Source organism: Sardina pilchardus, chromosome 24 (genome assembly GCF_963854185.1).
Source record: "Sardina pilchardus chromosome 24, fSarPil1.1, whole genome shotgun sequence".
In the NCBI taxonomy this organism is placed as follows: Eukaryota; Metazoa; Chordata; class Actinopteri; order Clupeiformes; family Clupeidae; genus Sardina; species Sardina pilchardus.
In genome coordinates, this window is record NC_085017.1 from 11,359,545 (window position 1) to 11,374,199 (window position 14,655).

The 14,655-nt window shown below is 42.2% G+C and overlaps 2 protein-coding genes across 6 annotated transcripts in view; both read left to right on the forward strand.

The window, feature by feature from the left end:
* LOC134073149 (uncharacterized) lies at positions 1-6,213 on the forward strand. Its single transcript, XM_062530134.1, has 4 exons — positions 1-942; positions 1,059-1,134; positions 5,954-6,008; positions 6,198-6,213. The coding sequence occupies exons 1-4, from the start codon at positions 91-93 to the stop codon at positions 6,211-6,213; spliced, it is 999 nt and encodes a 332-aa protein (XP_062386118.1). The 5' UTR covers positions 1-90.
* Positions 5,422-14,655, forward strand: part of pum1 (pumilio RNA-binding family member 1) — a 24,910-nt gene continuing 15,676 nt past the window's right edge. Inside the window, exons 1-5 of one of the 5 annotated variants that reach the window (XM_062528917.1) lie at positions 5,422-5,528; positions 6,776-7,068; positions 11,973-12,041; positions 12,519-12,621; positions 13,464-13,651. In XM_062528917.1, coding sequence (XP_062384901.1) covers positions 6,784-7,068; positions 11,973-12,041; positions 12,519-12,621; positions 13,464-13,651 — 645 coding nt within the window. In that variant the 5' untranslated portion in view covers positions 5,422-5,528; positions 6,776-6,783. Of the gene's footprint in view, positions 5,529-5,711; positions 6,009-6,155; positions 6,220-6,775; positions 7,069-11,972; positions 12,042-12,518; positions 12,622-13,463; positions 13,652-14,655 lie in introns of those variants that run through there. The other 4 variants (XM_062528921.1, XM_062528919.1, XM_062528916.1 and 1 more) reach the window with 4 other exon arrangements.

A 14,655-nucleotide genomic window follows, 5' to 3' on the forward strand; every position in this document is an offset into this window, starting at 1 on the left:
CTTAGTAGTCTGATCCACCATCTTTATATCAAGGACCAACAAAAGGCCACAAAGGCCACAAAGTCTGTCTCTGATTCACTTCTTTTGAACATGGGACCGAGTGGCAAATTCCCCCAAAAAGATATCATCAGACAGTTTGTTCAGATGTATGCTGAGGAGACAGTGAAGCATTTTCTCCTTCCATGCTTCAACATTCCATCACCTTGGAAAATGGATGTTGGAGGAGTTTTCCAACATGCTTTGTCCTCTGCATCTTGCCCCTGTTTTCTACATCCTTTGTCTGAAATAGTACCCCAAGGTGCCTCAAGCTCTCCTCCACAAATACTGCAGAGCACATTACAAGATCTTCCCACAGTTATGGCAAGGAATGTGATGAACCTGCTAGCCCCGACTCTGCAAACAACAGGGGAATTAGAGGAGCAGACAGACCAGCAGCCAACACCTGATAGTGTGCGTCTTTTTAGCAGACCTTCTTCAGGTGATCCAACACAGACTTCAATGAGCCCGATGGATTCCACCTCCGATGATTTCACCAACTTGGTCTCTATATTAGTCGTTAGACTACTTTCCAAGTTGAAGGATCAAGAGTCACTCACTGATGATATGCTGGACATATCTAGAGTGCTAATTGGCAGGATAATCACAGAAATTGATTCTGCCTTGGGCATTGCAAAAAGTAAGAAAAAATGTCCACATGATGTGAAAATCCGGAAAGTGTTCAGAGCCATTTACAATGATCTCCTGCACGAGTTTGGCGGCAAGGAGATTCTCCTGAAGGCAATAATGTCAGAGGATCCGTGCTTTGAGAAGTGTCTGGTCACATCTCTAACACGTGAGTTCACTGATACGCCAAACTCAAAGGAAGAGAAGATCAAGAAGCGGACACTTCGGTTCCTACCAAAAATCTCCAAAATCAAGGCCTTTTTTGATATCAGTCTGAAGGTAAAATATCTTTAATTGACATAACCTACTACAATTACTGTTTTATTTAAACCTTAGACGGTTACCCTTTTTTTCATGTTTGAGTGACTTCATTGTATATTATTATTATTTATCAGAAATCAGGTAATAGAAAGGCACAGTCCACCCACATGGATCAGAACTTGGATCCAACCTCTGATCATGCTGATCCAAGTAAGAAACTGGTCATTGCTGATTGCAATGCATACAAAATTACAAAAACTACAAGATGGTTGATAAAATGTCTGAACTGACCATATAATTTCCTGTTTATCCAGAAAATCCACAAAGATATGCCCAGAGGCATCTAATTAAAATCCAATAAACATAGTTTGCATGGTTAAAATATGTCATTGGTATCACATATGCTATTCACCACAAGCAGGAGCTCAATGATATATCCAAGTAGAATCTAGCTCTCCAAATGTGTCTCATTTAGGCCTATCAAAGCTATCAGCATGTCGCACATACGCACATACAGTACACAAACACATGTACGCACACTCACATCTGCACACACAGACATGCATGCAGCACACAAAGATAATAGACAACATAGCCTAATATATCTTTTTAATTTTATTTTATGTTTTTATTTCATGTAAAGCCATTTGGTGCAATGTTGTTGCTCTTAAATGTGCTATAAAATAAATTGACTTGACTTGACTTCATAAATGTGTAACTTCATAGATGACTTGACTTCATATGTAGGGATGCTTGGACAGCCCCATTGTTGACTCTGGCTACAGCCTTGGCAAAAATAAATCTGAGCTGCTACAACATTTTGCTGCACACATTAAAACACTTGTTATATATATTTTTATGTGAAGCAATTTGATGCAATGCTGTTGCTGTTGCTGGCCATCCAGGTCCTTGCGACGCCTGATTGGACTGTTCAACAGAACTACGAAATGTTGGGACTGTTCAAGAACACCATTCTGCTGTTCAATGTAGACTAACTTAAATTAACTTTTTTTTGCTTTTTATTGTTTATTTGTTTGTTCCTTTCTTAAAGGGATAGTTCGGGTTTTAAGACACAAAGTTATATGGGTTCCCTGTCAGCAACGTTGTGCATCAGCACTGACTTACCCCCCCGACAGTGTCCTGTGAGCCGAGATCCAGCCGGTTTTTGATCGTTTTTGATGCTGAAGAAAGTAGTCCGGCAAGTTGCTGGGGTCACGAAAGTAAAGTGTTTTTCTTCTCAAAACCATATGCGTTCAAAAGAGTGATATATTTGCACCACAAAAACGTTGTCCAGCTGTCAGTAGCGCGCAGTGATATGAATCGAGAAAAATAGTGCCAAGTGATAACGAGGTTTGAATTTTTCCTGGACAACGTTTTTGTGGTGCAAATATATCACTATTTTGAACCCATATGGTTTTGAGAAAAAAAACACTTTACTTTCGTGACCCCAGCAACTTGCCGGACTACTTTCTTCAGCATCAAAAACCGGCTGGATCTCGGCTCACAGGACGCTGTCGGGGGGTAAGTCAGTGCTGATGCACAACGTTGCTGACAGGGAACCCATATAACTTCGTGTCTTAAAACTCGAACTATCCCTTTAATGTCTGTACTTACAGACTCATGAGTGCTGCTCCGTCTGGCATCTTGTTTTTGGTCGATCTCACTGATGGACTATTTTTTTTTTTTTTTAATAATTTGCTATTTATTAATTATGTTCTGTCTCTGTAATCGCTTTGGGTTGCACTCAGTGCTTAGAAAAGCACTATATAAATAAATAAATAAAAAAACCACTTGCCTCAATAACTTTAGAGTACGTCATCAACGGCTATGGAAGTTATATTGAAGTGTTCACACATGGACAGCCTAAAAACATCACAAAACAAGAACATAAAGCCCTGCAGAGGGCAATGAGGTCATCAGAGCATGCCACAAGGAGGCTACACTTACCCTTCAGGTAATTTACATCAGAACATGTCAATCTAAAGCCAAGGAGTATCTCAATAATAGTCTGATTGCTGTGCTAAAATCGGGGTCTGAAACCACTGTCTGGAACTTGTACTGAGAGACTGACCATCAGCAATGCACAGTCTATCCACATCCTGTATTAAGACAATACCTGGGCCAATAACTCAATTCACTTTCATGCACACCAACTTACACATAAACATATTTATTTGACATGTTTGCTTACGTGTGTAATCTTCTATTTGTTTTTTTTATTATTATTTATTGTTTTATTATTTTTAGTTTGTCATATACAGTAATGCACTGCATAGCTGAAGTCAGAAGACTAAGGATTTTGCTTCAAATTGTACCTTGTGTAATTGTGTATGACAAATGATGAAATAATGTTTTTATCTTAGAATGACATTAAATATGAAACTAGAAGGGCTATCAGTGAGTGCAGTCCTCTGCCAAGGCCACATACTGTAGGTTTGGTCTCTGCAAGTGAAACTATCAATGTGTAATTGACTGTCCAGAAATAATCGTAAGATGTACATCACCTTTAGGTAATCAGTTTGACAAGAAAAATACTATGCTGTCTCATTAATTCGATGAAATGAGAACATTTTTTAATGATAATATTTGATGTACAGTAGTCCAAAGGCACTGATTTGGGTGAGACCATCCGTAAATAAATGTACTACCTTGCTTTGAACACTAGAGGGCAAACTAGGCATGAATGCCATCTGACACAATGCAAACAGAAAACGCCAAGGCCCATCATATTCTCTTGCAGTTTTTGCAAAGTCCATCATATTTAATATCCTTTGTGAAAGTATTCCTCCACACCCAGGCAAATTGCAGCCACCAAAACATGGTGCATGCCTTTTGTGTTTGCACACAACACATTTCTGACAAGGGTGTAACATCATGCAGTCTGTGTGTGTGTGTGTGTGTGTGTGTGTGTGTGTGTGTGTGTGTGTGTGTGTGTGTGTGTGTGTGTGTGTGTGTGTGTGTGTGTGTGCGTGTGTGTGTGTGTGTGTGTGCGTGTGTGTCTCTGTGTGTGCGTGTGTGTCTCTGTGTGTGTGTGTGTGTGTGTGTGTGTGTGTGTGTGTGTGTGTGTGTGTTTGGTTGTATCTACCAATTTCATGCATTGATTGATTGATTTATTGGTTTTGTTACAGTGCGCATTGCCAGTTACAATGCGCACTGTAACAAAACCAATAAATCAATCAATCAATCAATCAATCGATCAATCAATCAGTACATTCATTTACTGTTTATAGTGCAGTATTACCATGTAAACAGTTTTTCATCTAGATTTAAAAACTCAACAGTGCATGCTTCCCTAACATGTAAAGAAATGCCAGCCCTGTGCTACATGCTCACCAGTTCCCAAGATCCCTGAACATGAACAAACTAGGCTAACCTACATCATACTGTATGCACATCGCGACAGTCGTTGCGACGAGTGGTCATTTTGTACATAATTTGGACATTTGTGTTCCACACAAATCTTAATGACAGTAACTAATCAACATAATGCATCGCATTACACTGCAATTCAGTCTTAATATACTTTGCTAGCCTGACGAGCCAGACCCACATCAAGATGTAGGGTCTGGACACTCACCGTAGACAGGGCTCAATCAGAGGGGTGGGATAAACAGTTGTCTTTCAAATTCCCTCCCCGCAATAGGATAACGCTAAACGAATCATCTTCTTGTTTTCAAGTAGCAGGATGCGTAACCTTCCCTCTCCACGCAATAGGATAACGCTAAGCGAATCATCTTCTTGTTTTCAAATAACAGGATGCGTTACCGTCGCAACTTCTGGTCGCATGTCAGTCACCATTATGTTAAGCCCTGTGATTGGATCGCTGGTGCTGGGGGTTCTCAGCTTCCTGGCTCAATGGATCGTGCCTAGACTGCCCCGCCAGCCAAATTACATTTGCTGCCGCTAGGGGCGTCTAGATTTCTAGGCTAATACTTTGCATCAATTCAAATGTTTTCTCCCATGACAAATTGTACAACTCTCCAAAGCTTAAAAAGTGTTTTGACCCTTTTTGTTCGGAAACAACCTTGCAAGTCGCTGTAAGAATGAAAACAGCGCACCTTCAAGCTTCTCCCAGTGTCATATGAATGGATTTGCCTTGCCTTTGGCTCTATCTTTTGTTTTGTCAGGATGCTACAATGATCTAAATGTTCTGAAGGCTACAGGTGGAATCAGCCTTGAATGCTTATTCACCTATACATGGATTTCCAGAATTGTGCGGATGCAGCAACTTAAGTAGAAATATCTGATGACTGATAATTTCATTATAGGGAGGCCTGTTTTAATTACTAGGCCTAAGTGAACTGTTTCTCTTACCCAGAGACTATTTGTAATGCACTTCTATATTTGGCTGAAACTAAAGGAAATATGTGGAATGTTAGAGACCCACATGAAAGACTCATGTCTGAGTTTGCGAGCTTTATACAACAAAGGACTTGAGCGTCAGTCCCATCCTGGCGCACTGAACCACCCGGTTGCTTGCTCACATAGTACCCAGGATGCCGCGCGGCTGCTCGCTTCGTCTGCGCCGCCATGTTGTCGAAGTGAAAGACAGGGAAGTTCAGAGACCCGGCGCGCAAATCCGTCACCATCTGCAGCCTCCACCTGTAAGTATCAACCAACAAAGGGGCTATGCATGTCCAGTGACTTTAAACATCCTCATGTGTGTGTCCGTACGTTGGATTTTATTGTAACGACTCTTTTAGGTCTGAATGATTGTGGGCACTGCCGCCCCCTTTCCTCCCTCCCCTCCCTCTCTGTGCATTCTATGGATCTTCCGCTCAGACGCCTCGCACGTTCGGTCCTATTGTTAGTGCTAGCGTCATGAAGACCTGTGGAATATCACGCGTTTGCACCTTCGTGCTACAACCCCAAGGATTTCGGGGAAATGTCTCTATCGTCGGCCTACATTTTCAGGCTAGTAATGTCGCTGTTGCTACGTGCGCGTTCTCCTCATAATGGGGACCCTCGCGCTTCACGGAAAAGGCCCGTGTGTTTCCAGTCCGGATCTGCGATTGTGATAATGTTTCAGTCCCCGACATAAGAACACAGCAGCAGCAGCAACAACAGCAGCCCAGCCCTTTACTGTATGTTGCATTCATTCAGATGGAATTTACGCACAGTTCTTGCTAGCTAGCATTAGGATTGTTTACACCAGCTATCAACAGTGATTTTACATCTTGAGCTGTCAAGGGCCATTTGCCTACTATAGACATGTTTTGCGCCACGGGGTTGACAGCTTTCCCCTCTCCCCTTCATGCTGTTCATGTCAAAAGGCGATTCTTCAGCTGACAGCAGGTGGGAACTTTGTGTAGATGAAGTTGTCAAAGCCGTTATGGCGCGGGGTACTTCCGGGAGGTGTGGTGTGTTGTAGCCCACAAACATTACTTAAGTTGAGAACTATCACTCAGGCCCATTTCCGGGTGTTTTTTAAAATTCAGAGACTGTATTTATCAACATATGCACACACTTATAAAGGCTGTTGTTTGTTCATATTGGTACTTTGGTGTTGTCTTGGGCTTATGTAAGAAGATGAGGTACTACTGTTGATTAGACAGTGCTTGGTATGTGGGGTCATGCCTTATCAGCCATAGTGGCCCTACTGAACTTTCTGATGGTTGGCCTCTCACCTTGATACACACCTGTGATGAAGCTAGTTTTGAGAACCGCTTCCAGATAATTGGAAGAGAGTGGGAATTGGAGTTGGAGTTCATGTGAATGTTTTACTGTACCTGCTTATTGGGTGCTGTGTTGGTATGGTGGTGAGGTTGTCTTTGAAACTGGAAAGCTTTTATCGGTGTTCATGACATGTCTATCTATCAATCTATCTGTCTATCTATCTATCTATCTGTAGGTGGTGGTATGAGTGGTGCGTGTGTGTTGAAGAGGAAAGCTGTTGTCTGGGACTCCTTCAGCCTGCACTGCAGAACTCCGCCGCCTTCTGACAGTCCGTTACCCAGCATGCCCGTGGTGCTGAGTGCCGCTGGCCCCGCCCCCCAGCCGCCTCCCCCTTCTCAGGGGGCGGGGCGTTCCCAAGACGACGCAATGGTGGACTACTTTTTTCAGCGGCAACATGGAGAACAGCCCGGGTACGGCAGCGGCAAACAGCGCTGGCCCGCTGGTGACAGCATACATGGTGACAGCCAGGTGAGTGGCCGGTCTGTTTCCACCCCAAAGTTTGTGTTAGCCGTGTGTGTTTCTGTCATGCGCCTCCTGGACCCAGCATTCAGAGCTAGGTGTACCCTTGCCTTTAGTGGTGAACGGCGTCAATATATTTTTTTCTAACTACATAAGCCACTATTGGCCCTTGCGTAATTTTTGCTATTTGTGACAAAAGTACACGCATGGGAAGGACTTACTTTCAAATTGGTTGTTGAGTTTGGCCATATGCATCATGCTAGCTTTGCCTCTGAAACGTTAGTAGCATTCCTCGCCTTAGCTCTTCTCTGATTTGATTCAATGCTGCTGCTTTGAGTTCTGCCTTCACAAGGTGATGGATTGGTGTAGAATCACGTGTAAAGGTAGGTTTCTCCAAGGTTGTGCCCAGGTGTTTGCTTGTTATTATAGGAGGTGTCTCACAAGACTAGCCACAGCCTTACTACACAAATTTGTTAAATTGACCTACAGATGCTAAGTGAAGTTGAACATGCAGCGCAGAATTCCAATTCTGGTTCTGTAAGTCGGGGATCACATTAGTAAGCGGCGAGCGCATCGCAACGCTCCGACCATAATAATAATCTAAAACATTCTATCTTGTTTCGAAGTTACGCTGTGGTCAACGTTGTTACTAGAGATGGTTTAGTAACTGGACCGTCTTTGTTGTTGCGCTCTTAGACGAATCTGATTGGTTAAAATACCTGAATATTCTAAAACTGACATTGATGAGCCGAGAGTTGTGCTTGAAAGTTGAACCAAGTTCAACGCCCAGTTTGATTAACGGTAGCGTTACACCAGCGTTGTCACCGGTCCGCTGCCGAACCATAGAGAACAATAGGAAACCAGCTGCTTGCTGCTGGCTAGTGATCCCCGCCTAAAAGGGAAAAGGAAGTGGGTTGGACTGAGCTACAAACTATATCAGCCAATCTACACATTGACTCAGTAGCATAGAATGGAGGAGTGTCATTGTATTGGTTGTTGAGCTCAAATATCAACTACCTTTGCAGACTGTACCTTAAACTGACCTCACTTGCAAACTTGTCTGAATTGCAAGTTACAAGTTGTCATGAGAACAAAGAAACAGTATAAGTATGCTGTTGTCAAGTGTTGTGAAGTTGTCATGAGATCAAAGAAACAGTATAAGTAGTATGCCCCCTTTCAACTTCAGTTTAAAACTTGCAATCCAAGTGTGATTAGATCTGTGTCCTGGGCAAGGATCCAAGCATGGTAACATGGACATGGAATGGCACAGAAATTGCTCTTAGTACTGACCAATGACACTACATCTTCCATACAGTTTTTATTTCACTATTTCAAATATAGAAAAGGTGAAAATGAATGCTCAGTAGACATTATTTTTATAGCTACAATTGATTTCATAGCTAAGTGGGCAACGTGTGTTGGCAACGTGTGTTGGTTGAAGAATGTATTGTTGGTTTGATTGAGAGTGGTAAAGCTGGCTACCGGAAAAAGGAAGTTCAGCAGAGACAAATCCTTTACTTCAAGCTGTTTGGTTTCGAAGAGAATAATTATTGCAGGCAATGTTCAGGGCACATTTGTGGAAGCAGGCTATGAGACTGTCACTCTGGCCTCTCTCCATATAGAGTTTTGCTATCCACCCATCTTATTTGCATTTTTCAAAGTGCAAACTCCAAACCTGACACACAGTGAGCATATGCTACATGACCGTGGTTTACTCATGCAGATTCTGCTTATACCAATGTACAAGTTCCATTACAATATTAGATGAAAACTCTGCACAACTATTTCACCTCATGCTAATGTTGCTAGGGACATGCTAATGGCACACCCACATAGAGCACACTTAAACATGCCAGAGGAGAATACACTTTGACCTTTGTATCCTTTTATGACAGAGTTGTCCGGATGACACATTGGGTATGTTAAGATTTAGTGAACCAAGGCGAACACTCACCCCAAACATGCTGTCTCTGAACAGATACATTTGAATGATTTTGTGTAGGCTAAACATCCATCCCAACGGTAAACTGACTCCCCCCAACTCCTACTTTCTGAAACTGTTTGTGAGTGTTGCCAAAAGTTTGCTGAAAACTTTCAAATTTGAACACACCCCTGGAAGAACATTGATTTAGGATGGTGATGTGAATACAATAGTGAAAATCACCATATTTAGACAATGCTACAATATTAGGATTCCTTATGTTTTATGGCCAAGGCAGCGTAACAGATTCTGTGATGCTTTGCAGTTTATTTCTACCAAATACTACCTGTTGCATATTGGTAGTCTGCCGTTATCTTGGTACAATAAGATTGTCTTGACTTCCTTTGTCATTGCTGATGTAAGGCATTAGAATACCTGGCAGTGGCAGTGTCACTGGATCTAAGCAAACTTCCGAAGTGGCTTCAATAGCATTGTATGTAGGCATATACCATCATTTCTACCTAATAAATGGTTTAAAATGTAGAATATAGCCTTTTAAACATGTTTTACCTGCTAGGCAGCAGCTTAGCCACATAACACGGATTCCCTGGCATGTGTAATAGAAAGAAACAAAATCCCAGTCGATATGTCACGCCTTATCTATGACTGAGAATGACATTATTTTTGCCTCATGTAAAGCCAAGACTGTCAACTTAAAGATTTTAACTGCAGGCTGTTAAGTTAAATGCTGGTCTCTTTTATGGAAACCCATGCTAAAGTGAAAGTCTGTAGTCCCGAATTTAATCGTGTTGGTATGGAAATGTGTTGTAGTATGTTATTCCTACAGGGTAAAGAAATATACTGATGTTATATACTATAATACTATATATTTAAATAGATTAAGAAAGCTACCACCAAAGATTGTCTAGTTACTGATGAATCATAAAGGTTTTTTTTCAATGGAACGAAATGGCACCACTTCCTGCCTCCTAAAGGGGCATGATCAGTGACAAAATAATCAGTGTAGAACGGTGTAGAAGCAGCAGAAGCAGTGTGCCGTTGAGAACAGGCGGCCTGCGCTATTAGCGGAGACAGGCAGATCGCGAACAAAAAAATACGAACAGAAAAATACGACTTCAATGTGGGAATGTTAGAAAGACGTGTGCCTTGTAGAGTATGGGTTCGTTACTTGCATTGCTGAATGTAGGGCTAAGGGAATGGTCATAATCTGAGATAATGTTTATTTCTCCCATAGAAATACATTGACACCGGACCTCCCGATTGCCTCCTAAAGGGGAGTGGCAGTTGCGAACCCTACGTCACAATGAAACCAGAAATTACCCTCATAAATCGTCTCGCTTTATAAACTGTCTCTGCTACCACTATGGCCGTCTATGGATAGATTGGTTTGTTTAGATCCAGTGAAATTGCTGCCTTGACAACGCTACGTCATGGCTTGGTTACTCTATTGGGGAACGATAAGTCTAGTCTCTAAATCTAGTCTAAATGGTCAGTGTAACCCGAACAGGCTACTGACCCTTAACACCAACAAAAGTCTTACTTTAGTTAATGTTCTCATCCCAGTGTGGGAAAAAAATAGGATATGATTTGGATGTGTTCACATGCTCTTTATGACTGATCAGAATGGAATGTTCGGCGTACAATTCCAGAGTCATTAATACATGTCATGTGTTTACACAACTGCCCATGAAACATTTCAGAAACCCTCTCACTGGAAATGTTTACACGTCCTGCTCATCATTAAAAGTACTGACACCATTCCACAGTTCTGGCCTTAATCCACACGTCCATGTACAGTATGCTGAGGCTGCAGTAACCATAGCTATATACCTAGGCCAAGGTTAAGGCCTTTGATTAAATTCCTGCTGCCTGCTCATATTGGATGTGTCCTGGTTGCTGTTCTCTTTTTCCCTGTTGCTTTTGGGTCGAGTTTGTTAGTTTGGCTAGTTACCCTGGTTTCCACAGTGCTATTCAGATTTATGTATGTAAATGGATGCTGACAAGATACATTTTGGATCGCAGGCTTTAATACACCTTTCGAACACAACACGTCTCACTTGTCTCTGTGAATAGGAACACATGGTCAGACAAATTGAAAATCATCCATCATGTAGTGTAAATCAAGTTAAAGCATTAAAGGTGCCATAAATGGGATTTGATAGCATCTAGCGGCATGGTTGAATTGCAACCGGCTTAACGCCCCTCCCTTCCAAAGTGTGCAGGAAATCCTAATATGTCCTTCAAGGGCCATAAAAAATGCAGAAGGCCCAGTGCTAGTGTTAGTCTAGTGGTTTGTCCATTCCGGACTACTGCTAAAACATGGTGGTGCAACATGGCGGACTCCTTGGAGGACTAAGAGAAACATTCTTAGTTACATGTGATTAGCCTATACATATTTTTATATTTGTTATGCTAATGAGTTTTTTTTCCTATTCTATATTATATTAAGTTTCAAATTTCTTATATAAGCATACAATGTTTGTATGATCAGATAAAACGCCCTGCAAGAGCCTCTTTTCTAGTACACAAGGGTACATAAGGGTGGCTTCATGTACATGCGACTTGATTCAGACAGGAATCAGGACATTCTGCTGGCTTTCGATGTTTGCTGCTGCAGTGACATATTCCGTACGGTGCCCCAGTTCTAACACCATTCCGTACAATTGACACTTGTGATGGAATTAAGCCCCCCCCCCCCCTTAGTTGTTCTAAAATCAGCGTAAACTACGGACTCGAGTGGCTTATTGCTTAAGTGTCAATTGTACAGAATGATGTCACATGGGCACCGTACGGAACATGGTTACCTTACGTTAGTGAACACCTATCAGTGTGTGGTGTGCTGCGATGAGTGCTGTGTGTCAGAGCAGTGGTCTTGTGGCCCTTCTCCCTCTGTTATTCTTGACTCGGTCATGCACGTGCCTCTGGATATGTTTGCTGGTTTGTGACCTGAATGATTTGCTTAATCTTTCAGGTTCGATCAATGGATGAGCTGAATCATGACTTCCAGGCATTAGCTTTGGAGGGACGGTCCATGGGTGAGGTGAGCAGTTATTGTATATTTCTGAAGAAGAACTTGGTACATGTGTCTGTAAAATGGTGCTTTTAGGATCCTATGGGTGCCTCTCAACATCTCTCCTCGATCCTCGGTGCTCGATCCTCGAGGGGCGTTCCCACTGATCTATAACTAACACTGGATTGACTATCCCATTGTTACCACCCCATCATTCTTTATCTAGAACAGTGAGGACGAGGATCGAGGAAGGAAGGGAGGGTGTATAAAAGCCCAAATGAGAGGCACCCTATGTCTGCAAATACAAATATAGCTACTATAGTACCACATGTTGTGGCAGTCTTTTACCATTTCTGTTGGGGTGTTTAATTTAGATAAGACAGTGAAAAGAGGAAGTGAGTAAGAGAAGGACTGTAGGAAGAGTGTTAAGTGTGTTTGACCCCTGATTATACACACACATCTGAGGCTATGCATGTGAGGTAAATGACCTGTGCTCTGCCATTGCAGCAGCTCCTGACAGGAAAGAAGTTCTGGGAGCTGGAGGAAGGGAAGGAGGGACCTAAGGGCATCTTCTTGGACCAGTGGAGGGACAGCGCTTGGGGGGCTTCAGGTGTGTGTGTGTGTTTCTGCGCGCGTGTGCGTGCTTATTTATGTGTGTGTATGAGAGAGTTTACGTGTAATTGTCTTTTGGCCTTTGAAAGTCTATACAATGGCTGTTTGTGCCTGTATGTATAGGTTTCAGCAAGCCTTAAGTACTGTATGTGCTTGCCATGTATATTTCCATTTAGCCTCTTTATGTCAGTGATGAACATCAGTACTTATTTCCTTCTGTACTTGCTGGACATCAAAAGACAATACATTTGAAGTGTAGACATAAAGACTACTCACAGACCTGTGAACTATGTCGCTATGGTACTAGAAAAGTGAATGTTTGGGAAGCCTTTGTTCCTCCATGTTTTACTTGAAGAGCTTGTATTAGTTGATTTGACTTGTAAACACTTATTTCCAACATGGTCCTTGGTGGTTAAGACTCACACATGGCGTAAGACCTAAGACACATAACACATGACCTATTACAGGACAAAGGCAATAACATATACCACAAAATCATCCAGGTTCCAGGAGCATTCTAAAATCAGAGAATCACAGATCACATAAAATAATCCATTTATTCTAAAAAAAGATCAGCTATTCCATACAAAAACAGAATATTCCCCAATAGTACCTGTATAGAAAAAAAAATGTTAATTCAGCCATTGATTGTTTCGGTGATCCTCACTTGTCTATGATAATTGGTTAGTGTCCTGGTTGCCTATCCAATGCATAAGATAGTGTTAAGTTGTGCTGTGAACTGAAATTTAAATTTCTTATGTGTATGTTGTAAATTAATTACTGTTGTAGTCTCTGTTTCTGTATAGTTTTGCCGCTAAATATTGCACTGTTCCCCTTCAGAACATTCAGTTTCTCAACCAATCATGGTCCAGCGCCGGTCAGTCCAGGGTTTCCATGGCGTTGGGGAGGCGGGGTCAGTCCTGTCCCCACGCAGTGAGAGTGGAGGATTGGGCGTCTCCATGGTGGAATATGTGCTCAGCTCCTCCCCCGCCGACAAATTGGACTCATGTCTGCGTAAAGGAGCTTTTGTAAGAAACTGCCATCCATTTCTACTTCTAACTCATCTTTTTCTCACACATTCAGTCATTCTTTCTGTAAATCTGTTATGTTTTTATACTAGGACGAAAGTCAAAACAACCTTAGTTTGACCCCAAATTGAGTTTTAGGCATGGTTTTGACCATATAAGTTGACTGTGTACTAGAGGCCTTGCAAGAGCCTGAATTTCCTCTCTGAACGCCATATAAAGCTTGAAGCTTCAAGCTTGAACCCCACAATTCCTTGAATGTTCTGTGGGGTATACTACGATATCTCGCTGAATGTAACCAGGCTTTCTTTGGATAACCTGGATCGATAAATACGAAAGTCGCAATCAGAGTTGAGTGGTATCACGAGACTCACTCACGGGTGAATTTGTCAAACTAGGCTTTCACGACTTGAGCTATAACTTAGCACATAACTTGGTCCCGACCAGGTTTGGTTGTGAGCATAAGATACCATGGTGATACAGCGACGCTAAAACAAATCCACTTTCGTATGACAGCATACCCTGGCTTTGAGCGCAACATACCTCGCTAACCCACTAATCGAGGTTTGTAGTACACCCCACAGGGCTCTGAACACAGATGGCTCACTTTTCCACCTCTAATTTATTGCATACACTATCACCGTTTTTAATAAAGCATATTTTTGGGGGGGCATGACATTGACAGTAGAGAGTGACAGGAAGCGATTGGGAGAGAGAGCAGGGGTGGGATTCTGAAAGGACCACGGAGTGGGAATCGAACCCGGGTCACTGGCGTATGGTGCAGGTGCCCAGCCAGTTGCGCCACAGCTGGGGCCCACTATCACTGTTTTTATGTTTGGGTTTGGTCATTTGGATTTTATACCATTCAACCTCATGTAGTTGAATGGTTAGAAGTAAACAAGCAATGCAACTTGCAGTGAAAGATGAGATTTGAGAGGTAGACATAATGCCTATGTGATTGTTGTGTGTAGTGTTTTTCTTGTCTGTGTCTAAAGAGGTTTTTATCT